The following is a 24732-nucleotide window of genomic DNA, read 5'->3' as shown; positions in this document are numbered from 1 at the left end:
AAAATCTTGCACCGTCTGTTAGATGTATATACCACATGGTCGCTATTCATCTTCTACACACACTTGACCTCTCCTCGTGCACCCTTCTTATACTCCAGTATGCAAGTTTCGCAATGGTCGAATATGAGCTACGTCTTGCACAAGGCAATCTTGATCGACGACCGGTCGCATTATCGGAGCCCGCTCACCGCCCCACTGCCTCCTGACCCCAGTATCTTACCGCCTTCCAACAGCCGCAAGTCTTTAAAACTCCCAGCCACCCACAACAAACAATGACACAGCGCACACATCAAAAGAGGTAGACACACACGAGGTGGCGGCGGGCGGCACGATGAAACCCTCCGCCCCATCAATCAAAGTCACTCACCACTGTCAAAAAAATGTGACTGCTCGCCTACGGCGCAAAAATAGCAGCAGATGTCAGACGCACCGTAAAAAGATCGCCGCTCGGCAGTAACGTCGCTTAGAAGCGTGCATGGCTGTGCCTGCCACTCGGCTCCACTGGCCCACACCATCCGATGGCGAGCGAGAGAATGAGCCCTTTTTTCGTGCGCGGTGGGTTGGGATGGGATGGGATGGGAACGCCTCCGAGCAGTTCTGCGTCGGGGGTTTTGATGTAGAAATGCCGTCGGGAAGATGGAGGGGAGAAAGATGGACTGGGGGCGTTAGGGGTGCGGCGTCGTAGGGTTAGAGTTGGGGTTCGGTCGGAGCCTCGCATGGGCTCTTCTCTTTTTACATATTTGATGCCATGTACTGATGGGCGGGTGGCCTATGTCCAGGCGGTAGCTGTCCTTCGAAAAGCTACAATAATCGCTGCTTTTTTGGCGCCGCCGAACTCGTCCTATAGGTCATGATTTCCTCGTAGACGAAATAGTCTTTCACAGCCTTACAGCTGCAGCAAACTTCGACTTTCACGCTGGTCATGATCTGCCTCACTGCAACATAGCAAAACACCAGACGTCGAAATTACGAAACGGAACTTATCAAAGGACACAGCTACATCATCAATCGGCCATTAATACAACAAGATATTTCAAGCATGCCATCTAATCTATCCCGAGTAGCTGCTCAATCCACCTTGATCGCGCTATAAATACGCCGGACAAAAGCGTAGGCCGTCAAGAAGCCGACGGTGCCCATCAGCAGGCCGTAAATGGAGCAGGCCAGCAGCGTGTACGCGAAGAAGAGCAGATTGCTCACGAAGCCGGTGAGGTGCAGCGCGTGGACGTAGTAGTAGACGCTGTACGCAAAGATCCACGCGGCCGAGGCGGCGCCGAGGAAGAAGGATTGCCACCACCAGTGGTAGTTCTGGGGAGGAGTTAGCTACTGTGGGTTTCTTGCACGGGGCTGGGAACTCACCTCCGAGCAGAGCTGGATGTACACGGCGATGATGGTCGTCTCCATGACGGCGAGAAGGAGAATGGTGGAGACGACGGCCAGGTAGCCGAAGATGTAGTAATACCCAGTCTTTTGCGACCACAGGCTGTGAAAGACGAAGAGAAGCTCGATGAAAATGACGGCAAAGGGAATGAGGCCGGCGGCGAGAGCGAGTTGCACGGGCCGCGCATACCACGGCTGAATGGGGATTTGTCGCGCAACACTGCCCGCTTTGATCGGATGGGTGTACGCCCCGCTCCTCCAGAAGCCGTAATAACTCCCGCCGTACACCAGAGGGAGCTGGACGAAGAGCCAGAGAGCTGCGAGGCCGAAGAGCGTGCCGAGGGGAATGGCGGTGGAGGAAGCCTGGGCCCAGACGAAGAGGTTGAGGATGAAGATGGTGGCGAACATTAGACCAGGCACGAGCGTGGCGGTCACAACTGCGTTGTATTTCCAGTTCAAGCCGCCGAAGGTCTTGTAAACACGCGCGCTGAAGTAGCCCGAGAAAATGCCGGCGAGGAGGAAGAGGGCCATGCCGACGGAGATGAAGCCGCCGCGGAAGCTGGGGTTCAGCACACCAAAGCAGCTGAGAGTGATCAGGCCCACTGCCATGAAAATAAGCTGCATGCCCGATCCGATGAGCGGGGCGAGGAGGTAGCCGTTGGCAGGAGAGCGGAAGACGTCGGCGTGGACGAGTTTCCAACCGGTGACTTCCTCAATCACCTCCTCGTCAGACAGATCGATGGTGTCGACATCACCCGGCTGCTCGAGTAGGCCACCGGTCTTCTCCCCGCTGCGACGAGGCGACTTCAACCCTCTGCGCTTGCCACGACTCTTCCCCTCTTCCAATATGCCCTGCTTGATGTCTCCACGGACCATGCGGGTGAAGATGACGGCAACAACCGACGTCAGCAAGCCGAAGATGGTGAGAGAGTTGACGATGGCGACCCAATGAACCCCCGTGCTCTCCTCTTGATTGACGAAGTAGGGATCCCACCGGTTCTCCCAGCTAGTTTTGTCATCTTCGCGGAAGTAGACGCTGTAGGTGTAGGGAATGGTGAGCACCGCATCCTCCGCACCGTCGTCGAGCATCTCGAGGTGGAAGGAGGACTCGGAGCTGCCGGAGAGGGTGGAATTCGTCACGTTCCTCGCCATGGTGAGTTCCAGCGGGCGGTGCTTGCTCCGCAAATCGGGAGGAAGGCCGGAGGCATCGCGATTCTCGGCCTCGATGGACTTTGCGTACACCTCGAAGCCCAAGATGACCTTCTTGCCGCGCTGGCCGGCTCTTCCCGGAGCCTGGCGATAGCGGATGACCAGGGTGACGTGGTTGTTGAGGAAGTATCTCGGTCGACCGGTAGTCCACGAGGTCTCCTCATATCCCACCTTAAAACCTGGGGCATAGTATTTCCGGCTCTTGTCCACGGTGACGAAGCTCGTCGCTCCCGGGAGGTTGTCGACAATCCACTCCGCCACATAGCCCTGCTTGACCACTTCAATCGCCTTTTTCAGATCCGCGCGATTCACCTTTTGACTGCACAGATATCTCGCCTCGTCATCCTTGCCCATCTCCAACTCGTAGTCCGAGACCATGATGCGATCGCCGCGGAGGACCTCGCCGAGGTTCAGGGCGACGTTGGAGCCGGAGATGAGGCCGCCGGGGTTATGGCGTCGCGTGGGCGGGCAGACGAAGGGGAGCTCGGAGTAGGCATACTGAATCTCGGTGTTGTCGGAGTAGACTTTGTTCACGAATAGCGGGATTGGGTCGCCTTCGCTGTAGGTTTTGATTGAAAATCCTGGAGGTTGAGGTCAGTGGATAGGATTGACAGGGAGAGCTCCGGGACGTACCGGGAATATAAAACGCTTGAGCGATTGGAAGGCAGAAGAAAAGTAAGGTGCAGATGGCGCGCATGGAAGATCGGTAGTCGGCGGCCATGTCTGTGCAATACCACCACTACTCCGCACTTCCGTCGATCGTGTCCAGCACGCACCGACTACCGAGTATCAACAGGATTGTTCTTCGCAATTCTTCGCAGAAGAGCAAAGAGCTTCGTGGACGAGTCAAGCTGCCGCAAGTCGTTGGGAAGTTCCAGAAGCTCTAGGAATTCCCCGGCAGCGCCACTCGACCTTGAAAGCGAAGGATAATGGCGGAAACCACCAACGATAATGAGCGGAGAGGAGGCGACGAGCGACGTAGAGTTGTTTGAGAGGCCGACAATGATAAGGAGGCAAGCAATTGGGGGCAATGGATGAGGAGGTGGAGGGAGGTTCGGGCCAACAAAAAGATCTACGAACGTTGCTTGCACCATTTCCGAGGGTTCACATCTGCACCCAATCACGGATCGGGGAACGCGGCGAAAACGCCAACCCGCGTTACGCGCGGCGGCCAAGCCTTCGGCTGCGGCTCGAGTCGCCCGCGACGGCAGACGGACGAGCTAGCTTCATGCAGGTACACTTCATCGACTTCTAACAACCACACCAACAACCTGAAGTCATCAGGTGCTTCTCACTCAGATCTCGTCACATCAATCTCTCAGAAAAAGTCTCCGCCATAGATGCAAGTCTTCCGAACCATCTGTTCCGCAAGCACGAGAATCCTCCCTGACGATCTGCTCTGAGCACGTATCACGCGACCTGCGGTCTGTTGAGTCTTCCCCGCGTCAATTTCCATTTCTCCATGGCCATGATCCGGCGGCATCCAGCTCTTGCGCGAAGTATCGACACGCTTGCGCGAGGAGAGCCTGCGAGAAGGCGGCGAGCTCGGCATGAATGCTTGTCGCCGCTGTTCCTGCTGCTTCGAGACGCGTAATGGCTGTGGTACGAGCTCGAGCGATGGATACTGCTTGTTCACCTTGCCACGCGTGTTCGGACTGTCCTCAAGGTACACGGCGCTGTCATGAGCAGCAGTCGTATTCCCCTCAGGTCTGACCTTCCGCGGAGAAGCGTGTTCTCTCTCCCAGCACGCCCACTCAATCATCTGCTGCCTTAGACTCTCATAAGATTCATCAGCCACCAGTTTCTTGTTGGCCCTCACAGACCCGCCGTGGAACAGCTCCCTTGCAGCACTCGAGAGCTTGCACACCAGGCTCGGGCGACGCTTGAGACCGCCCGGACTCACCTCCTTCTCAACACGAGCGGATTTGGAGACGAGACTTTGACCTTTCGAGACTTGTGGAGAGGATGTACACTGAACAGACGTCGGTGCCTCCTGCTCCATCCCAGGTAGCTGCCCATCATCTAAGCCAGGATGTGCCACACCGACTCTTTGAAGATTATACGTCCAGCTGAACAACTCAGTAGAAAGCAGCCTTTCTTCCCGTTCTTGCTTCTTCGTCTTAAGGTCTCGAAAAATGCCGTCAGCGCACAAGACTTTCCCGGTCCTAGTTTTGATGCGCGGGCAATAGTTGATCTGCTCCTTCGAAGGTTGTTGATCTGACAGCCGATCAATGGCTTGATTCGCAAGCATCGAGTACAGGCTGGATGTCATGGTGTCGTTCGAGTGCGCTTTGGCAAGATCAAGACTCGAGGTCGTGTCGTTGGTGTTACTCCTGGAAGCGAGTGTGCTGTCGTTCTCCATGGTTGGCCTGGCTGGGATCTGAAGACAAGTCGAAAGTTGAGGATGGATGGGGAGGCGGTGTCATTGTTGTCGGTGACCAGTAGTATCAACATGTGGATGGTGGAAAGAAACGATCTAGGCTGGAGCCAGTGTTGAAGGTTGATGTGAATGCCAGGCGGCACTGCGCGGATACAATACCGCAATAGGTGAATTTATGCTGGATTGGGTTGCATTGGAGATACTCGACGGTCTAGCCCCTAGAAACGTGAATGCTCTCCAGGACCAAGCAACGCGTGACTCGCTCGTGGCCAACATTCACCCGCTCAAGGCCGACACATGTTCACGCGAGTGAAAGTGCATCAACCGGCAGGCTCGACTCCCTGTCTTCTCCGATCAAGGACCCCTTGAACCGCACGACTGACTTCGGGATCGTTTCGGATCGTATTCTGCACGAGCCACTCTCTCAATCCCGACCGTAATTCGCGCATGCTCGCCGGGTCTGTCGTGTAAGGGCTCATTTCCAATCCCATCATCCGCGAAACTTCCTGATCCGCCGCTTTCGACACAGCGTCCAACCTGTCCAGCTGTTGTGATGAGACGCCGTCCCCAGACTGGCCGGCTTGCGCGCCTAGGAGAAGGGGACCCAGCTGTGCCAAGGCGATGAAGAACGTGACCGATATTTTCCGGAGCAGGGTGAGAAATTGGAAAGGCAGCAGAGGAGGATGCCATCCCGTCATACTCAGCAGCGGGTTTAAGACCTTCGTCAAGACGGCCGGGAATGTAGGCCGAGTCATAAGGTGCATTTCCACGACGTACAGACTCGCCATGACCAAGTAGCGCCAGAATGTGCCCGTTTGCAGGTAGCCCAGGACGCCGAGGAGGACGAGCACGCTGCCGCTGGCGACGTAATAGCCTGTAGTTTGCTGCATGCCGGTGAAGATGAAATCGCGAATGGTGGTGCAGCTGCGCCATTGTAGGCTGTCGAAGCCGAAGCGGTCGTAGGCGAAACGCTTGGCTGGATCGATGAGCGTGTCGCGGGCGAGTTTGAGGTGGACGTAGACGGCTTCGACTTGGCTTTTGTCGGGTCCAGTTGCTTTGTCGGGGTGGTATTGAACCGTTCTGTTTTCCTCGTCAGTCTGAATGCCTGCAAAACGCGGAAGAGACAACTTACAGCCTTCGAAATTTGCTCTGCAATGCCTTCTCATCGACATCGTGCGGTACACCGAGAGCCTGATAGAAATCACTGGTCTGGCGGATTTGATAGTCGGCCTCGTAGATGGTGTAAAGCAAGTAGGCCAGAATGACGAAGATATGAGCGCGCTTGCGATCTCGAATGTAGCGTGGTGATCCTGGCTGTGGCTTAGGGTCGCCTGCACGGATGAAGATGGAGTAGAGAATCTGCTGTAGATAGCCGCTCGCAATCTGTTTCCGTGGTTAGATCTTCACGGAGCGTTTTGAGTACGAGAAGGGTGATCAGTACGTTTGGTAGGAAATACCATCCAGCGATGGACAGAAAGTCACCGCCAGGCATTTTTGCGGCTCAAACGAAAGCAAACGGTCAGGGCGAAGGCTCCGAGGGTTCAATCAATCCCATAGCGCCGACTCAGTTCGTGAGAAGGACAATTCACCCTCTACAAAAGCGTGCATTCATGAACGATGTTGTCCTTCGGCGAAGGGGCACGTGAAGCAAGCGACGTCACTGCCAAAAGTCGCGGTCGGGAAACATTTTCTTTCTCCGCACTTTTTGAACGCCTCCACAAAGTTCAATGTCGGAGGAAACTTTCGATTGAAATGAGAGAGCCGGCAAGTGGACGACAAGATGTCTGCAGATATTGCGAGCTCGAGAGATATGGGCAAACCAGAAAAGAAGCGGAAAAAGGACAAGGAGGCAGGTGACAAGGAGAGGAAGAAGCGGAAACGTGAAGAAGCGGAGGAAGATGCTGTCGCCAATGCACAGCCTGAGAAATCAAAGAAGAAGCATGATCGAGACGAGGTGAAGGAGAAGTCGGCGAAGAAGCAGAAGCGAGAAGAAGCACAACCAGATGCCGGTGCAGAATCGAAGAAAGATAAGGCGGCAAAGAAGCGAGAACGAAAAGAAGCAAAGCAAAACGATGCTGCGCCAGAGCTACCGACGGAGAAATCGTCGAAGAAACGAAAGCACGATAAGCCTGGCAAGACCGATGCCATCCCTGACACCCCACAAGCCGAATCATCGACCAAAATGAAGCACAAAAAGCGGAAAGAGAAAGCAAAAGCATCGATCGAGCCAACGGAAGAACTCTTACGAACCCGCTCTCCCTTCGTCAAACAAACCACCTCCTTCTACCTCCCGCTATCCCCCTGCGCCCACGATTTCCCTCTCGAGGGTCTTTGCGCCGAGCACATCTCCCCTCACCTTCTGACATACTATCCTCCTCTCTCCGGCGTACTGCTCTCATACTCGAATGCACGCATATCAGAGCATCCCACCGAGGCTGTACAATCAAAGAGCAGGAACCCCCAGCCGAAAGAAGTCCTTGGCCGCAGTATCAACGAGTACGCGGTAACATTCGTCTGGCTGACCGCAGACTTCGTCATCTTCCGGCCGCGCAAAGGATGCTGGATTGAAGGGGAAGTGAGTTTGCACAATCCGACTCTGCTGGGCCTGATGTGCCAGAATTACTTCAATGCGGTCGTTGAGAAAGAGAACCTCCCGGCGGATTGGGAGTGGAGCGGAGACAAGGAGGAGGCTGGAAAAGAAAGGAAAAAGTCGCCAGAGCTGGAGAACGAGGACGAGCGCTGGTTGGATGGCGCAGGCAACGAAGTGACGGGGAAGATTGCGTTTCGTGTCGTTGACTTTGAAGCAACGCCTGGAGCGGATGGGGCGGGGGGCACCATTAGCATCATTGGAACTCTTCGCGATAAGACTTGAGCGAGCGATGCGGCAAAGTGCAGAAGGCGACTCCTCGAGACGAGGCTTTGGAAGAAACATAGGATATCCAAACCGGCCTGCGTAGGCTAACACCTCCGCCATCCCCTCACATCCTCAATTCCTCACCAACTTATTCAACCGCCGAATCTCCGTCCATCGACTCAAAGCCCCCAGTTCTAACAAATTCATCCGCCTCAGCTTGCCTGACGGATTTCCAATAATGACCGCCTTCCACTCCGGATCATTCATCCCCGGACTCCAATCAATACTCCCTCTCATCGTGCCAAAAGCCCCATTGGGAATGACCTGCACTTCCTTCCAACGCCACAGCACCACGATAAACAGCAGCGTCAGTCCCAGCAGAATCGCAGCAACAGCAGCAGTCGCTAATTGCGCCCCCAAGGCACGCGTGATATCCCCGGATACCCCCGTCGCAGCAGCCGACAGGAAGAACCCCGTACTCTGCGCCGCGAAAAAGCCCGCACAGATGCGAGGGAAAGAGGAGTAATTCGTGCGCCGCCTCCGCGTCGTCTCCGCCATGGACTCCAGTCTGTGCTTCTGGTTGACGCCCGGCTGCAAATCGCACGTATCAAACGTCTCCATGATGATGCCGACGCACTCGGCGATGGCGAGGTTGGAGAGAAAGCCCACGAGACCGCACATGACGCTTGGAATCACCCAGCTGACGGACGGGCCGGGCGATGCCAGCGTGTACGCCCCCGCGGCGAGGGGCAGCGTGAGGGTGAACATGCAGCGGCGCAGCATGTGCGAGGTCCAGTGGACGCCTTGGTGGTGCGCGTGCATTGTCATGCTGTCTGTGCGTTGCGGGTGATCGCGTGCGCGGCTGAAGAGGTTGGCTTTTGACAGGGGGACGGCGAGGAGGGCGCCGATGGCTACGGAGAGGACAGCGGGGCCGACGTATTGCGGTTGCCATTTGTAGTCGCGGGTTAGTAGGGCGCCGAGCAGCTGTGGTATATCATCAGTTCAACTGTTTCAAAGAAGGACAGTGGGCTACAACACTGACCAAAATCACCAGCGTGACTTGCGCATACATCCACCCCAAATAAACCATCATGACGAAAAAGCCAGCCTGACACGCCATCCTCTTCGTCAGCACCAAGCCCGCCCAAACCTCCTCGAACCACCACCGCGGCCCATCGTTCGAAATGTGCAGCTTCACCTCCCCCCTCGCCACCCGGCGTTTGATCTTCTCCTCGCCGTCGAGGAACTGCGCGATCGAGCGGCGATACGGCGCCCGCCGCGTCTCGGGCGCGACGACGTTCACCAGCAGGAAGAAAGCCAGTAGAATGACGACGATGTAGAAGCCCCAGCTCGGATCAAGGGTTGAGATGATCAATGCTCCAACGCAGAAACCAATCGACATGCTGCCCACGAAGCAAAATGACCAGATCCCGAGCCAGATGCCCACGCCGCCACCTTGTCGCCGCACATCATCGTACACCACGATCTCCTGATGCGGTTGGGCGGACATGAGCGATGCGCCGAAGAGGTCGAATAGCGTTGGGAGGAAGTTGATGTTGGCGAAGCCCATTGCGATTCCTTGAAAGGCGCGCGGGATGAGCAGGCCGCAGCGGTAGAGGGGGTTGTTGGGATTGCGGTAGCTGGAGATGACAATGGCTTGCGGGAACATGAGGGGCAGCATGAGGGCGAAGGAGATGAGGGTATAGGCTTTGCGGCCGTGGAGGAGGGGGAGGGGCCAGAAGATGAGAGTTGTGGCGCCGAGGCAGGCGAAGAGGCTGCGACGGGTGAGCGAGTGAGGAGGTTTGGATGGGTGGATGGACTTACACTACGTTTCCGAGAATGACCTTGTGCGTGGTATCAGCGAGCTGATATTGGATTCTTGGGACTTCTCCGGCCTGTCGTCGAGCGGTCAATCACTCTTCCGTCTTCAGTAGATTGACCGGGTGAGACTCACATAAATCCCCGTAATCAAACCCACAAATACCGTATTCAAACAAGCAATCGTCGCCGTAATGCGCTTCCGCACCGTCCCCCACTCCCTTGCAATCGGCTTGCGGCGATGAAACCTGCCCAAACTGAAGCCCTGCCCCTCGAGGAGACTAATGTGCTTCCTGCGAGGATGTCTTAAGCTTATGTTTCTCTGCACAAGGGAGGGCGGTGTGGGGCCAGCACTATACCTCGTGAACTCAGCCAAGTGATGATGCTGGGGCTGCGAGTCATACCTGTCTTTGGTTTCTTCCGTCGAGATACTGCGGGGTTTCTCGTCGTTGGCGGGGGGTTGAGTTGGGTGTTGGCGATAGTACGGGGATTCGAAGAGGTCGGAGAGATGATGGCCGCGATGCGGTCTTTCGCGACGACGGCGAGGGGTGGGTGGCTCGGGATCAGGCGGCCGCTCCTAGTTTCGGCTGCTCGTGCGAGCGGGAATGGGTTGTGTCGGTGCTGGGTTGAGCGATCTGCCCGTGGATTGCTGCTTCGGTCGACTTGGAGGATTCATTTGACTTGCTGCGCTGACAGAGGGCCTTTGCGTAGGCGATCTGGCCTTGATCGGCTCATCTATCATCACCGGTGCGCTAAGACTCGGTCTCACACCTGGCTGCGCGGCGACAGGTTGCCCAGTATCGCAATAGTAAGCTTCGGCAGCGCCGTGCGAACGACTCAACTGCCGCGCCGCCTCTGCTCGTGCCGTCTGCGCTCGAGCATAAGCAAAGTCGCGCACCACGGACTCCGCCGACGGTGGCTGGTATAGTCGAGGAGGAGTATGTCCGATCGAGTGCCGATCAGGTGATCTGTCATCCAGAGTCTCAAAAGAAGCTTTGAAAGACTTTCTCCGCGAGGACTCCGGATCCACTAGCACTGGACGACTCGATCGCGTACTCCTCGTCAACACAGTCGGTACTGTGTCTACAGAATGTCGAGCAGAAGATGCATCCGAGTCGGGGCCGACAGAAGACTCGCTGTCAGAGACATCAAGATCAGACACCGCAGGGGAGAGGACAAGAGGCTGACTCATGCGACCAGTGTTCATCTGACCCTGAACTGTACTGGCCCTTCGAAGCGCAATCGTAGCACTGTCGAGCACACTCGCGACCTCATCGTTGCGGCCGCTCTGTGCGGCGTCTCTTGCTACGTTGAGAGCTTCGTGCACGAGATTTTCCAGTCCAGTGACAGCTCTGTTGAGAGATTGAGATGGCTGTCGTACTTCTCGGGACTGTCTTATGGGAGGAGGCGAAAGAGGAGGTGAAGGTTGATCAGGCAGTGCCGGGAGTTGAGGTGGAGACGTATGTAACGGACTCTGCGAAGATGAGGAAGAGGACAGGAGTAGATGCGTGGGCATGGCGAACAATGTCGGCCTCCTTGATGGCGGGGTGGGTTGGACTGAAGGAGGTGGCATTGGTGGTTCAGGAGGCGGTATCGAGACAGATCGCTGAGGTAACGTCTTTGCCCTTGGCATTATTCGTAAAGGGGGCGGTGGTCGAGCAGTAGCCTCATGTTGTCCATCGCTGGCCGAGCTTGAGCCCTCACGTTGTCGCGGTGAGATCTGACGTCTAGTGCGCCTTCGAGGCACCCTGGCCTGCTGACGAGGGGAGACTGGCTGGCCGGGAGAGACATCAAGCTCGTCCCCCAGGAATTGGCTAGCCCCTCCCAAGGGATTGTGACGACGAGACGGATATGGCGAAGAATGCCTCTCAATCAGGCGTTCGTAGGAGTCGATTCGGGGCAGAGTACGTGATGTCTCCTCTTCATCCGCTACGCTATACGCTGACGAGCTTTGTTGAGTGGCCTTTGAAACTGGTTTGCCCAAATCAAAAGCTGCATCTGGGTATCTCCTCGTAGTCACAGGCTTAGAACCAGGCCGAAGCTGCGAAGTGACGGACAGCGATCTCAAGTCTCCAGGCCAGTGTCGCTCACGAAGAGAGGGCGTCGATCCCACGAATCGGAAGACGGGATCATGCTCGACAAGAAGAGGCGCAGATGTCCGCCTCGATGCTGATTCTGCCACTTTGCTCGCGTTCGGAGCACTGTGTTCATCCTTGCTCCCGAAGCCTAAAGTCTCCTTCGAATCGAATTGTCCCGGGATCCGCGGTCCATCCAGCCACGGCAGCTTCTTACGAACGAGAACGGTCGATGTGCGAGTCACTGGAGACTGCGGAGCATTGTTCTTCGACTGGATGTTCTGCTGCGAGGCTTGAACGGGTGTATTGGAGGGCGCAGGAGAGGCCGCTGGGGCAGGCAGCGACATGTCCACAGCGTGAGAGGAGTCATTAGGTGAGGCCAGGTTGAGCGAAAGGCTGTCGCTAGTGTTGGCCGTTCCAAGAGTGTAAAGGCGACGCGCTTGATTGGGATCGCGAGTGGACGGTTTGAGCGGCGTGGAAAGGAGTTCAGGTTGGAACGCTGGAGAGGCCAGTCATGACATGGCAAGAAGGAGGTAGAAATGAGGTTGCGACAGGAATAGATGCGGGATACGGCGAGGAGAGGAATTGAAAAGGCCGAGTGATGGAGCTGTGGAATTGGCATGCCCTTCAAGCAGACTGCAGCGGTCGCGCGAGTTGCCTCGAACTGTTCGTCCTTGCCCATCCGGCCTGACCGAAGTTGTTGATGTGGTCGCTGCGGAAGTCGCCCATGGTCGCGGCTGCATTCAACCCCACGTGAGCAAGATACACGAGCTCTCACATACCCCAGCTCACTCCTCCAACTTGACCTTCCCCTCGCTAACATCCGGATAAACATCCCACCTCCGCTGCGTATAGATCGGAATCCCCTTCCTCACCTCCTCAATCCGCTCCCCCTTCAACTCCCCATACACAATCCCCTCCTCCTCGCCCAACTCATCCAGCACCTCAGCATTAGGATCAACAACCATGCTATGGCCCCAAGCATTGTAATCCGCCTGCATATCCCTCGCCGGACTGCACATGCCCACGTACACCTGGTTGTCCACGGCGCGCGCCCGCGCCTGCAACTCCCAGTGCATTTTGCCCGTGGTGAGATTGAATGCGCCCGGGTAGAGCAGGAGGAAGGCGCCCTTGCGCGCGGCGATCATGGCGAGCTCAGGGAAGCGGACATCGTAGCAGATGGCGATGGCAATCTTGCCGTACTCGGGCAAATCGACGAGCGTGACTTTGTTACCGGGGGAAAGCACCTCGCTCTCCTTGAACGTGATTTTGCCAGGAATATCAATATCAAATAGATGAACCTTCCGATGCGTCGCTAATAATCTCCCCTGCGGATCGAACGTGAGAGACGTATTGTAGTACTTCTTCGTCTCCTCCCAGTACTCCGGTATACTGCCACCAACAAGATACGCCTTGGATTCTTTCGCGAGTTCGGACAGGGCGTGGAAGGAGGGGGACTGCTCTTTGGTAGGCGGCGAGGGGAGGAGTGTCTCGGCGTATTTGGGAAAGTATTTAGTGCCGTAGGGGGAGTTGAAGCACTCGGGCAGCACGACGAGGTTCGCGCCGTTGGACGTGGCTTCGAGCACTTTGGTTCGGGCGCGGGCGAGGTTGGCGGCTTTGTCGGAGCCAGAGGCCAATTGGACCAGGGCGAGTTTGAGGGGTTTCTTCAGTAGTTTTGCCATGGTGTGCGGTGTGTGGGATGTGATTGAATGGCGGAGGTGGAGGGATGTGGAGGGGGACTTTGATATTGCGGAGATAAAGCCGGGCATAACGATTCAAAGCAAGAACAGCAGAGCCAAAGCAAACGAGTGTGCATTCGTATTACGACGGCACCATAGGCACGTCGATAGCTATAATGATACATACTGCCTCCCATGCGACCCGTAAATCAGTGCCCAGGGGGTATCTCTGTGTAACATAAGCGAAACGCCATGAAAAAGACGATTGACCTCCCACATCAGCCCATCAGCTCATCAACGCCGATTGGCAGGGCGATAGGCGACTCTCTCCGACGGATTGTTCGTGACGCCGAACAGATACGCCAGCTCCTGCACGCCCAAGCGAGCAATGTTCTGGCCCGCTTTCTCGTCCAGCGCCTCCGAGATGAGCGTCCTCTTGCGCTCCTGCAGCTCGATGATGCGGTCTTCCACGGTCTTCTCGATCAGAATGCGATGCACCTGCACTGGTCTCGTCTGGCCGATGCGGTGTGCGCGGTCAATGGCTTGCTCCTCGATGTAGGGATCTATCCGAACGTCAGCAGACTCTCCACACGGAGGGAGGGGATTCCGACTTACTCCAGAAAGGATCGAGAATAATGACTTGACTAGCCATGTTCAAGTTGAGGCCCGCATTGCCTGCCTTGAGCGAGACCAGCATGATACGCACATCCTGGCGATCATCGCGAAAATCATCCACCGCATCCCCTCGCATCTTGGTGTTCATACTGCCATCGTAGCGCCGATAACCCCAGCCCTTGCCATCGATGGGAATCTCCAGAAGATCCAGTAGCGATGTCCATTGACTGAAGACCAGGACCTTCTCACCGGCGGCATCGTCGATGATTGTCTGCAAAAGCTCCATGGTCTTGCGGATTTTCGCCGAGTCGACGTAGTTGTCCCGGAGACGACGCAAATACGCTCGACGGGCCTTTTGATTCTTCTTCGACATCGTCGCCAGATCCGCCAGAGTCACTGTCTCCTTCTTCTTCTTCTTCTTCTTTACCTTCTTTTCCTTGGCCTTCCCCTTGCCTTTTCCCTTGGCGGACTTTTTGTCGACTTTGGCTTTCTTGCCTTTGGCCTTCTTGGACTTCTTGGAGGGACCAGATGCACCCTCTTCCTCAACATCATTGTCCTCCTCCGCTTCCGACTCGGTCGACTCGTCGTCCTCCACAAAGTTGTCCAGGTTCCCCTGCTTCGTGAGTCTCTCATATTCTTCTTCGTCGTCACTCTCACTCTCGGACTCCGTTGAAGAATCATCCTCCTTCATCGCCTCCAACTCCTTGAGCTCCTCCTCAGTCAACAACTCCGGCATATGCACCTTCTTGAACGCATCGAAATCCGTCACGCGCTTCGTATCGATCGGCGAGCGGCAATTCGGGCACTTGGCCCCCGTCCCACCCTCATTGCCATCTCTAATAGCATTCGAGGGGTCCGTGATGCGCGAGAAGCACTCCCTGCAAGTGTCGTGGCCGCATGGAACGAAAATGGCGGGGTTCTCCACGACATCGTAGCACACGGGACATTCGAAGTTGCCCCCGGTGGCTTTGATGCGAGCTACGACGGCTTCGTCGAGTTCCTTGGCGTAGTCTATGACTTGCTCTTCGGTGATGTCGGCGGCGCTGGCGATGCCAAAGTCTTTGATCAGGTGGGGATGACAAGCTGCTTGGCGCATGCGGAGGAGTAGCACCAAAACGGCGGTGTAGTTGTTGCCCACCTGACCGCGGCGGAGATATTTGTTGAATTCGAGTCGGGTCTTGTTCTCCACGGCGTCGTAGAAAGCACGCTCGTCGTCATCGAACACTGGGTTCTCGACATCGGTGGTGCGCTCCGGTAGGACCAAGATAGGCTGCCCTTCGAATTTGCTCTGCTTTGTGCGACGGAGCATGATAGCCTTGCACAAAGTCTGCAGCTTGACCATCGCGGATTGTCTGTACTGCTCGTCGTGAGATTTGAGAGGCGTGCTGATATCGACGCGGAACTTCTCCCAGCGGGAGTAAGGATTGATGCGCAGGAATTTGACGAGCGAGTAGAACTCCTCGACGTTGTTCATCATGGGGGTACCAGTCATGCAAAGGCGATACTTGGAGTTGAGGTGAGCCGCAGCGATCGCCGTCTTAGTCGTCTTGTTCTTGATGCACTGTGCCTCGTCCAGGACAACGCGATACCAGGTGGCATCATCGCCGAGGAGCGCACACTGCTCGTTACCCTGAGGCCGAGCAGTCGGGTCATGCTTCTGACGCAAACGAAACTTCTCCAGTTTCTTCAGCTCGGATGCGAGGGTGCCGAAGGTGGTCAGGACGACGTCAAAATGCTGCAAATCGGCGAACTTCTTCTTCTTCCCTTGCCCATGCTGGATGAAGACGGTGATCCTTTCGGACTTCTTGATCTTCTGCTGAATCTCCTGCTTCCATTGGCGCATCAGAGCGACAGGGGCAACGATGAGAGATGCTTTGCAGCGAGGGTCGTCCGATTTATGCTCGACGATGAGTGAGAGCATCTGAATCGTCTTGCCAAGACCCATCTCGTCTGCGAGAATGCCCCCTTTGTTGGAGCCCTCCTCGCAGTTCTTGAGCCAGGTCAGTCCCATCTCCTGGTATTTGTGTAGCTTGACATCCATGGCTGCCGGGGTCTTGACGCGGAGGTCTGCCGGTATCGCCTCGTCTGGCCGGATGTTTTCGAGAAGCGCGTTGATTTCCTCCCGTGTCTTCTCAGGGTTGTAGTCTGCAATCTCGTTGTATCGGCGATTGAACAGATCCATGTTCTCAGCGTAAGGATTGAGCAGTGAGCGGGACCCGCCGTAGATCAGGTCATCATTTGTATTGAAGAGATTGGTCAGTTCCGAAAGCGAGTCGCCGAGATGGCCAGCAGCCGTTCTAATGCCATTGACAAGACCACTGCTTGCTTGTTGAAGCCATGGTGCCTGCTGAGGGTTGATCCCGTTGAAGCCGCCATACACAGAGTTGTACCCATTCGGGGTCGCTGTCGGATAAGCACCGGGGATCTGCGGTCTCGCAGGCGTCGAGTGCACAGCAGGCCTCACAGCAAGTGGATGGCCGAACCCGGGGAGGGAAGCATTGTCAAAGCCGGATCGCTGGGATCGATTGTTGGGCGTGAAGCCATTTGGTGCGATCTCCGAAATCTCCTCTCCATCATCACTGTCACTAGCAGTGAGATCGACAACGTCAGCTTTGCGTCGAGGTTGAGAGGGTTGTGAGGGCCGGGAGCCGCTGGGCTCCGCTTTGATGTGCTCAGGCTTGACATGCTCGGGTTTGACGTACGGCGATCGTGCCTGCGCTTGAGAGAAGCCTGTCGGGGTGGAGGAATTGCGCGGAAACTCAGACTTGTACTGATTGGGAAGGAACTGTGAAGCTCCATTAGGTCGCTCAGGCTTCACTTGCGGGGCAGGAAGGCGTTGATAAGAGCCGTTGTGATTCAGCGTTGTCTGCACGCTTGGGCGCTGTGATGATGAGAATGAAGATGCGCCGGGCCCTCGGGAAGAAGATGGTGTTGCCAGTTGGCTGAGCCGACGAGCGTATTCCTCATCCGCCTTTTGACTGTCGCGCTGTCTCTGTAGAGCGGCTTCGGCCATAAGCTGTCGGCGACGTGAGCGTTCATTGATCTCGGCGACCGAAGTGGCAGGCTTTTCGAACGACTCGACAGATGATGAAGGCGTGGCGACGGTTGAAGGATCGGGAGTCTGGCGCTTGTATGGATGCTGCGAGTCGAGGCGGAGGGTGTCTGTGGCGGAACGCTTCAAGCCTGGCTGTATCCCACCGTTTAACCCGTTGTAGAACTGTCCTATTCCCATATTATTCGAAGGACTCATCTGCCCTCCCGTCATCGCGGTATCTTGTGCGCCATCCATTCCACCCATTCGCAGCTCTTCTTCGTCTGGCGGAGTTTGCGAAGGAGATCCGCCCTGCAGCAACGCTTCCAGTCTTTCCTCCAGCTCCGATTTCTTCCCCTCTAGTTCATCGAGGCGTGTTGCGTAGTCATCAGCGCCTTGGTCGAGTGTACCGATCATGATGTCGAGGAAGTCGAGTTCGTTCTCAATTTCAGCTTGGCTGGCGCTGGCGGGGAGGGTGGAGGCCATCTTGTCGAACTCTGCGTGAATCCGGTCCGCAGACAGGGTACACGGCAGTCTTGGCAGATGGGTATGTCGTGGCCCGTTTCAAGGAGCCGTGCTGTGCGAGCAAGCACAACGCATGGCTGTGTTGCAGGTGGAAGTGACGTCGCTGGTGTTGTGCGACTTGGTGGGGATTGCACGAAGTCTGAGTGGTTGTATGGAGGACGTAAGTAAGGGTTGTGAGGTTCAGCAGGCCCACATGAGAGAGGATGTAGAGCGTGGCGAACTCGGTGAATTGGCGATGAAGTTGCCCAAGCCTCTGCACGCGTCCAGTCCCAGGCTGACGTGACTAATTCTTCCCCAACAAACGCCAACTGCACATGCCAAACTTTAATGCGCGTCTTTGACACCTGCAGCCAGGTCATATTCACCTGCAACTCAGTTCAATAGTGAAGATAGCCTCCAAAGTCCACATTCGACATCCCCGCACAAGTGGATATGGCCATCCAAGTCAGTTTCAGAGGTAGAAGAGAATGTAGATAGCCATCTCGAGTCATTTGATGACAGACGACTTCGTGGAGGAACTACGATCTACCTACATGCAGTCTCCTTTCTAACTGGCAAAGCCTCACCTCGCTTTCCCCAGCGCAACAACATTCCGAAGCGTGCCAAAAGGTAGAACATCACTAATCCGCTCCCTGCCTGCAAAAAGCATCACCAATCGATCAATACCGCATCCCCACCCACCCGTAGGCGGTAGGCCCCATTCCAAAGTCTCGAGGTAATTCTCATCCAGTCCGCCCTTTCCGTCGCTCTCGCCGTCCACTTCTCGAAAGGCCAGCTGCTCCTGGAATTTGCGTCTTTGCGCGAACGGTGAGTTTTCCTCTTCGTACATGTTCGCGTACTCTCTTCCTTGGATGAAAAGCTCTGCGCGTAGGGATATGAGCTGATTAGTTTGCGGGCAGATGGCGTGCTTGGAAAGAGGAGAGAGAACGGCCGGGTGGTGGGTGATGAATGTTGGACTCTGGCACAGAGGCTCGATGTAGTGTGCGCCTAGTGCATCCAGCAGGCGAGGGAGCGTGGGATTCGATGGCAGAGGGATGTCTTGGTCTTTGAACAGCCGTGTCAGTTCTCGATGTGCTGCGTCGGGGTGGGCAAGATCGGGTAGTGCTCGGCCGGACTCCCGCTCAATGGTGGGAATGAATTGCAGTTTCGGAAACGGGCTCTCAAAGGATACTTCTGGCAACGGAAGAGCGCTCAACCTAGCATCTCTCTCCTTGTCGATTGACTGGGACATGGAAGCCAGTAGTTGTTCCGTCGTAACCATCAGATCATCCAAAGTGGCCAAGGCTTCGTAGAACTCGCACGTGTAAAACTCGGGATTGTGCGTTGCGTCGACTCCTTCGTTGCGGAATGCAGGCCCAATCTCGTACACTTTCTCCATGCCTCCAACCACGAGTCGTTTGAGCCAAAGCTCCGGGGCAATTCGAAGATTCAATGTCTGACGTTCGAGCTCGGTGGCCTCCGTCTCAAAGGGCCTGGCTATAGCGCCACCAGCACCTGCAGATAGGATGGGCGTGGAGACCTTTGTAAATCCACGCTGGCCGAAGAAGTCGTTGAGGTGTCTTTCTACGAGATGCCTCACACGTAAGGTCTGCACAGCTTCCGCATTGACGAGCATGTCGACCGGCCGATTTGTCGACCTGGTCTCCGCATCATCCAAAGTGTCCGGAATCTGGTGCAGTGACGGTGCGAGTAGGACCGGTAGGCTATCGGCGAGGACCGAGAGCTCTCCGTTCAGCGAGCGATGTGGTCGTCCATTGGCCTCATACCAGTCGCCCTTTCGTACCAGTTTGGCAAAAGCCTTGAACTCGGGGGGCTCTGTGTTGGCATTGGCGTTGAGTTCGCGCAATTGGCAAATTACTTGGATGGTGTGGCCTTCTTGTTTCAGGTCCAGGAAGAGCAGTTTATTGCCAGCGGTGCGGACCGCTTGGATCCTGCCTGTGACAATTAGAATCACGACGTAGTAGCGGACGGTGATTGTGTAATACCTGCAACCAAGACTTGTTCATCGTGCTGCGTCTCCCCGGAATTCAAAAGGTCATTGAATTTTGACCGAAATTCTTCGACCGTGACCCGCGCACGTTGACTCTGGGCAAGTGGTGGATAGCACTCCTCCAATGTCCCCTGGGCTTCCTCAAGCTGGGCTACGCGACGCTTGTAGTCGTTTGTAACATGCCGTTCTCCCCCGTTATTGGCATGCCAAGCAGACCCCTGGAAGAACGAGCGCCGACTAGACACGCGTTGGAAGCGGGCATAATTGATGAACAGATATGGTCGACATCGCCGAACCAGACGCTGTGACATGCCCTATCTGCTCGTACCAGTTAGCCAAGGCACTATCCCGCCATGCGACTGAAGAGAGAAGTTGGACAATGCTGAATATCAGGACAAAGGTGGATCAATAATCATGCCAACACGACTACGCGTGATGGTCATTCGCAGCGGTTCTTGATCTTGTTTCGATCATCATTTATCAGTGAGGGTATTGGAATGGAGACGACTTACTACAATGGTCCACTGGTCCGACGCGTTAACTCACTGGCCGAAGGTTGCCCTTTGCGTGAGGTGACATGGACTTCGAATACGAAGGAAGTGTAGCCTGCGAATAGAGTTGCGGGAGAGGCGTTCCGGGTTAGACTGGGTGGGTCCATTGCGCAGCCTCAACCAACGGTGGGAAGGCGCGGTTGAAGGTCAGGGCAGGTACGAAAGTACAAAGGGGACGTCGATTCTTTCCACTTCCCAACTGCACCGCCTCTCTCTCTTCGACTTCCTATTGTTTGCATTCACCGCGGGAACAGCGCGTTCCAACACCTCCACCGTACGCCGCCGAGAATCTTGGTCTGCCGAGCGCAGTCTGGTGCGACGCGGCGAAGACCGTTTCATCTTCCCGCTTATTCCTACCGCGTCGGGACTTCTACTCCCCTCCTCGAGGACGACTTGCACCCGCTGCTCACACCACCGAGTCGTGCTTCTTGACACGCGCCTCCCCCTCCTCCCTCTCCGATACGCCCTCCTCCTTTTCCCCCTCACGCGGCGGCTGCTCCCCGGCAGCCCAAAGCACCGGCAAAATTTCGTCCAAGGCGTACGACTACGCCCCGCGCTCCGCGCTGCTGGGCGGCGGCGGCGGCGTAGACCACAGCGCATACCAGCCCCTGACCGACTCTCAGTTGGCTGGCAATAATTACGAGTACCGGCGAAACTTCAGCGAACCCGAGCCCTACCACCCGCCGGGCGGCTACCATGATCGCCAGGGCCTGACCACTTCACATACCGTCAATCTCGGCAAAGCCCAGAGCAAAAGAGCCATGTACATGCCGACCACCTTCTGGACGTGGTCCTTCTTCCTCCTTGCCCTGCTCCAAGCTGTGATCTGCCTGGGCTTGGAGGCCTTTGTCTTCGGCGAGTTCGAGGAGAGTCTCAGGGGTGAAGCGAGGAGTAGCGACCCCCCAAGCGGAGCCTTGACCATTCCCACCTATCTCACCATCTTCATCTTCGGCTTCATATACCAGATGATCCTCGTCTGGGATGCATTACGGCTGAAGAACACCATTCAGGTCATCGGGCTGTGTCTCTACAATCTGGGCATGATGATCTACGCGGCGGTAGAGATCGATCAGGTGGACGAAGCAGTGGATTCGCTGGGAGGAAACATCGAACCCAACACCTGGATATATCTCCATCCCTGCCTCATCGCCACTCCATGCGTGCTTGCTCTGGGCACCATCCTGCTGTCCTTTGTGTCGTGGAAGCTATACGATGAGTTTGCGTGGACAATCTACAAGCACATCTCGGCTGATTTGAGATTGAAGAGGCGATATCTGACCTATCAGGTATCAAGTCGCTGATCCTCGTGCACCTGGCCATTGCTAACATTCGCGTCAAACAGATCTACATCGCCCTCCTCAAATTCGACTTCTTCTTCTTCCTCGGCTTCACCGTACAATTCCTCGTCATTGTTCACGGCAAAACCTACGAATTCGCCCTCACCATCGCCGCGCTCCCTGTCACTATCATCCTCCTCTTCCTCGCCGCGTACATTGTCCGCCGAGAGTCCTACGTCGGCCAAAGCTTCATCATCTTCCTCTACTTCGTCGGAATGGCTTACTTCGTCTTCAAACTCGTGCGCATGTACGACTCGGACCAGGCATACAAGTACGCTCCCGCGAAGCACAGCCTGACCACCTTCGCCGTGCTGGCGATCCTGCTGTTGATAGTCACGATCGTGACGGCCGTTGTGTGCATGATGAATTTCAACAAGGGGCTGAAGCCGCACATTCAGAAGAGAAAGGTGCCGGATGCGGCAGACATGAAGTTTGGACCAGAGGCCGGGTACGGTGCCGGACCACATCCGCTGGGCAGTATGGGGACGAGGATGACGATTGACTGAGCAAGTCGCAACACGCTGGACGGAAGGTTGTAGGTAGACGACAACGCAGTGGGCGAATGACAAGACCTTTACGACTTCAACCATCGGTGTTCATGGGATGTGTTCAACGGTCGATGCCGCGGCAATGGAGTTTTTGCTTGTGATACCTCGAGCTGTACGTTGCTAACGAATGAGAAAGAAATTAGTCTTCTACACTTCATTTCCACCGAGACCCCTTACTAAGGTATTGCTCAATTACCAAAGCTAATGACTCTGTCGCCGAACACCGGACTTGCGCGCATTCTCACTTGCTGCCGCCTCCCACTGTTCCATGCGCTGGAAAGCGACGCACGCTGACCAGTGGAAAAGCTTCTCCAGCGCCTCGAACGGCGTCGTGCCTTCTTCGCCGTGGGCAGGCTCGTGGAACTCCGGTCCGTAACACACCACTGCGATGAAGCGTGGCTCCTCCGCCGATTGCTTGTTGCAGATGGTGACGGCCACCATGTCTCTGGACACCCCTTTGGCAATCGCAGTGTTGACTGCGCGGGACGCGTGAGATGAGACTATGATGATGCCATGGAGGACATATCACTCACGGACGATCAACTCGCGCAGTGTAGGTGCATCGAGACCTGTAGGCTGAGGCTGAACGACCAGTTCTCGAAGTCTCGTTGGTTTGAGATCCATGTGCTCGGGCTTGGGAAGAGCATCCATCGTTGAATGTGTTGCCGATCGAGTCTGAAGTGAAGTAAAAAGGCAAGATGTTTGAGAGCTTGCTGAAGATGAACCACAGAGATCTGAAGTCCGGGTTTTATACACCCCTACGCGTTCTTGCCGACACCATTCTTTGCAGCCGAGTGCCAGGTACTGCGGGATGTTCTTGCCGACAGTATTCCTCACTGTCAAGTGCGATCCAGTGGGACGTTGTGCAGCCTCAGCGCAGACCACATGGGAGCATGGAATGGGCTGATTCGAACCGAATACTGCAGACACCGTCTACACGCTACACAGCATGATATGCTAGCACCACCAGGCAGCCAGTCCCGCTCAACAACCCCCAATCTACCGCCTCATCCTCTCCTGCCTCCGCAAAATCCGCTCATCCCTCTCCACCCGCGGCAACGCAGCAGCCGCAGACCAACGAAACAGCCGCTCCAAAGCATCATGTGCCGTGCCTGTGCCCTCCTCCCCAACGTGATACAGGTCGTCGACGCAATACACCGCCGCGAAGAAGCGTGGGTCCTCGATGGTCCGCCGGTTGCAGACGACGATGCGCCACCCCTTGTCGTCGCTGGGGGCTAGGTCGGTGGCTAGGATGAGGTTTCCTGTGACCAGGAGCGGTCAGGTTGGTTGGGGATGATAGGGGGAATGTTTACGTACGGATAATGAGTCGCTCGAGTGAGAAGGCGGCGAGGCCTGTGTCTGAGGCGCGTGGAATAGAGTCGGGCGAGAAGTTGGGCGAGAGGTTGGCGAGACCGGCGTTGGATGTGCGTGGAGTGAATTGAGCCATGGTGTCTTGGTGTGTGTAGAACTTGGTGGCCGAATTTGAGAGTTATTGGTATCTATAGTCCAAATGGCGGGACTGTAGACAGGAGGAAAGGGAAGGATCGGGAGTGCGGATTGGACCACTTGTATTTAGCATGTACTTCTTGAGTCCTGCTGAGCACACTGTTCCTCAAAAGCCAACACACACCACGGGTACCGATACATCACCCTGGGCGAGTCTCGGCCACGCGCATATGTGCCACCACGACACCGCACTCACCGCCCGTCAGACAGACAAATCTACCGCGTCGCCCGCCAAATCGCCTCCTTGATGTCACTCGAATAAGCCTCGAGTCGTGCAGCAGCCAGAGTAAGCAAATTCTCCATCGCCCGGCCAAATGTCTCGCGCGCCTCTCCTATCAAAAGGACAGCAAAAGGTTCCACAGCATCGCCATCTTTCCGCTTAATCACGTAGCCTGTGTACGTCTTGGCCCATGAGTTTCCCTCCTCGATACAATGAGGCGAAAAGATAATGGTCACGTTTGCCGCCTCGACGCGTGCACTCTGCAGGTTTTCGCGGCGTCTTTCGTCTTCGGCGAGGATGATATGGTCTGTAGGAATGCGTCAGAAGTGCGAGAAGGGACGTGTAGGCGTGACGGTCTCGACTGACCGAGTACGAGCTGTCTCAAGCCCGCGTAATCGTACTTCTCATCACCGAAGCCAGTAGTGGGATGTTGTCGTGGCACTACAACGTCTTCGCTCGACGGGCGCCGACGAAAGCGCCGCGTGGGACTTTGCAAGCTACTCGAATCGGCATCTGACCCTGTCGTCACTGACTGAGGGGCACACAAGGGCACCGTCAAAGCAGGTCCCTTCCCTGAGCGTCGACGATGAGACAGCAATCTGTAGGCCAACCGAGAGCGTGTTGCGGACGGTACGGCTGCTTGCGGGCCTGACTCTGGGTAGTAAGTACCAATCTGCTCTTTCTTGGGTGGCATCTTGGAGCTGTTCTGTCTTCCGTGCTGATGCTTGGGTCGAAGCGCGGAAGCTCTGAAGCTGAACGAGGGAGTGAGAGGCAGACGAAGCAATGCGGAACGAGTTTGAACGTTGATAGAGCAGTAGCTTGAAGCCATCTTTATACTCCTTGATAGACCTGGCATTCCGCGATCACCACTGGCGGCTCCAGTCACGGCTGTATAACGAAGTTCGGTATCGAATACTGTCCTGCCATCATCGAATGTCGATTTCGCCAGGGATTCATGCGTGCCGCGTTCCTCGGAGTGCGGAGCAATCGAACCAAGCGCGCAGGACAGCAAAC

General features: G+C 55.9%; 11 protein-coding genes across 11 annotated transcripts; 2 read left to right on the top strand and 9 right to left on the bottom strand.

Moving 5' to 3' along the window:
* Positions 1–1036: 1036 nt before the first annotated feature.
* BDY17DRAFT_297629 (endomembrane protein 70) lies at positions 1037–3642 on the bottom strand. The gene is made up of 3 exons (XM_033733623.1): positions 3223–3642; positions 1360–3170; positions 1037–1308 (listed from the first exon to the last, which is right to left on the bottom strand). Exons 1-3 carry the CDS (start codon positions 3308–3310, stop codon positions 1069–1071), a joined length of 2139 nt encoding a protein of 712 aa, XP_033590133.1. The 5' UTR covers positions 3311–3642; the 3' UTR covers positions 1037–1068.
* A 265-nt stretch (positions 3643–3907) lies between these two features.
* BDY17DRAFT_324284 (uncharacterized protein) lies at positions 3908–4951 on the bottom strand (the record flags this gene model as incomplete). The annotated part of the gene is made up of 1 exon (XM_033737163.1): positions 3908–4951. One exon carries the CDS (start codon positions 4949–4951, stop codon positions 3908–3910), a length of 1044 nt encoding a protein of 347 aa, XP_033590132.1.
* Positions 4952–5120: 169 nt separating this feature from the next.
* On the bottom strand, positions 5121–6588 carry BDY17DRAFT_150175 (uncharacterized protein). Its single transcript, XM_033729616.1, has 3 exons — positions 6411–6588; positions 6102–6352; positions 5121–6049 (listed from the first exon to the last, which is right to left on the bottom strand). Exons 1-3 carry the CDS (start codon positions 6459–6461, stop codon positions 5290–5292), a joined length of 1062 nt encoding a protein of 353 aa, XP_033590131.1. The 5' UTR covers positions 6462–6588; the 3' UTR covers positions 5121–5289.
* Positions 6589–6681: 93 nt separating this feature from the next.
* On the top strand, positions 6682–7951 carry BDY17DRAFT_150062 (uncharacterized protein). Its single transcript, XM_033729614.1, has one exon. It carries the CDS (start codon positions 6750–6752, stop codon positions 7839–7841), a length of 1092 nt encoding a protein of 363 aa, XP_033590130.1. The 5' UTR covers positions 6682–6749; the 3' UTR covers positions 7842–7951.
* Positions 7952–7955: 4 nt separating this feature from the next.
* On the bottom strand, positions 7956–11214 carry BDY17DRAFT_316877 (uncharacterized protein; the record flags this gene model as incomplete). Its single annotated transcript, XM_033736043.1, has 7 exons — positions 7956–8807; positions 8866–9598; positions 9648–9718; positions 9778–10000; positions 10046–10218; positions 10336–10676; positions 10698–11214. The coding sequence occupies 7 exons, from the start codon at positions 11212–11214 to the stop codon at positions 7956–7958; spliced, it is 2910 nt and encodes a 969-aa protein (XP_033590129.1).
* A 1045-nt stretch (positions 11215–12259) lies between these two features.
* BDY17DRAFT_150075 (carbon-nitrogen hydrolase) lies at positions 12260–13477 on the bottom strand. Its single transcript, XM_033729615.1, has one exon. The coding sequence runs from the start codon at positions 13396–13398 to the stop codon at positions 12505–12507; it is 894 nt and encodes a 297-aa protein (XP_033590128.1). The 5' UTR covers positions 13399–13477; the 3' UTR covers positions 12260–12504.
* A 34-nt stretch (positions 13478–13511) lies between these two features.
* On the bottom strand, positions 13512–17787 carry BDY17DRAFT_297601 (SNF2 family N-terminal domain-containing protein). The gene is made up of 2 exons (XM_033733622.1): positions 14011–17787; positions 13512–13958 (listed from the first exon to the last, which is right to left on the bottom strand). Exons 1-2 carry the CDS (start codon positions 17525–17527, stop codon positions 13690–13692), a joined length of 3786 nt encoding a protein of 1261 aa, XP_033590127.1. The 5' UTR covers positions 17528–17787; the 3' UTR covers positions 13512–13689.
* Positions 17788–17883: 96 nt separating this feature from the next.
* Positions 17884–20317, bottom strand: BDY17DRAFT_297596 (putative lysyl-tRNA synthetase). Its single transcript, XM_033733621.1, has 3 exons — positions 20069–20317; positions 19552–20016; positions 17884–19501 (listed from the first exon to the last, which is right to left on the bottom strand). The coding sequence occupies exons 2-3, from the start codon at positions 19865–19867 to the stop codon at positions 18129–18131; spliced, it is 1689 nt and encodes a 562-aa protein (XP_033590126.1). The 5' UTR covers positions 19868–20016; positions 20069–20317; the 3' UTR covers positions 17884–18128.
* A 551-nt stretch (positions 20318–20868) lies between these two features.
* BDY17DRAFT_250446 (uncharacterized protein) lies at positions 20869–21950 on the top strand (the record flags this gene model as incomplete). The annotated part of the gene is made up of 2 exons (XM_033731061.1): positions 20869–21393; positions 21450–21950. 2 exons carry the CDS (start codon positions 20869–20871, stop codon positions 21948–21950), a joined length of 1026 nt encoding a protein of 341 aa, XP_033590125.1.
* A 243-nt stretch (positions 21951–22193) lies between these two features.
* Positions 22194–22643, bottom strand: BDY17DRAFT_310534 (uncharacterized protein; the record flags this gene model as incomplete). The annotated part of the gene is made up of 2 exons (XM_033735446.1): positions 22194–22492; positions 22526–22643. The coding sequence occupies 2 exons, from the start codon at positions 22641–22643 to the stop codon at positions 22194–22196; spliced, it is 417 nt and encodes a 138-aa protein (XP_033590124.1).
* A 1071-nt stretch (positions 22644–23714) lies between these two features.
* Positions 23715–24412, bottom strand: BDY17DRAFT_324275 (uncharacterized protein; the record flags this gene model as incomplete). The annotated part of the gene is made up of 2 exons (XM_033737162.1): positions 23715–24025; positions 24085–24412. 2 exons carry the CDS (start codon positions 24410–24412, stop codon positions 23715–23717), a joined length of 639 nt encoding a protein of 212 aa, XP_033590123.1.
* Between the last annotated feature and the right edge of the window lie 320 nt (positions 24413–24732).

This window comes from Neohortaea acidophila (genome assembly GCF_010093505.1).
Source record: "Neohortaea acidophila strain CBS 113389 unplaced genomic scaffold BDY17scaffold_5, whole genome shotgun sequence".
In the NCBI taxonomy this organism is placed as follows: Eukaryota; Fungi; Ascomycota; class Dothideomycetes; order Mycosphaerellales; family Teratosphaeriaceae; genus Neohortaea; species Neohortaea acidophila.
Note: the sequence above shows the minus strand (reverse complement) of the source record. Positions and strands in the feature narration are given on the sequence as shown.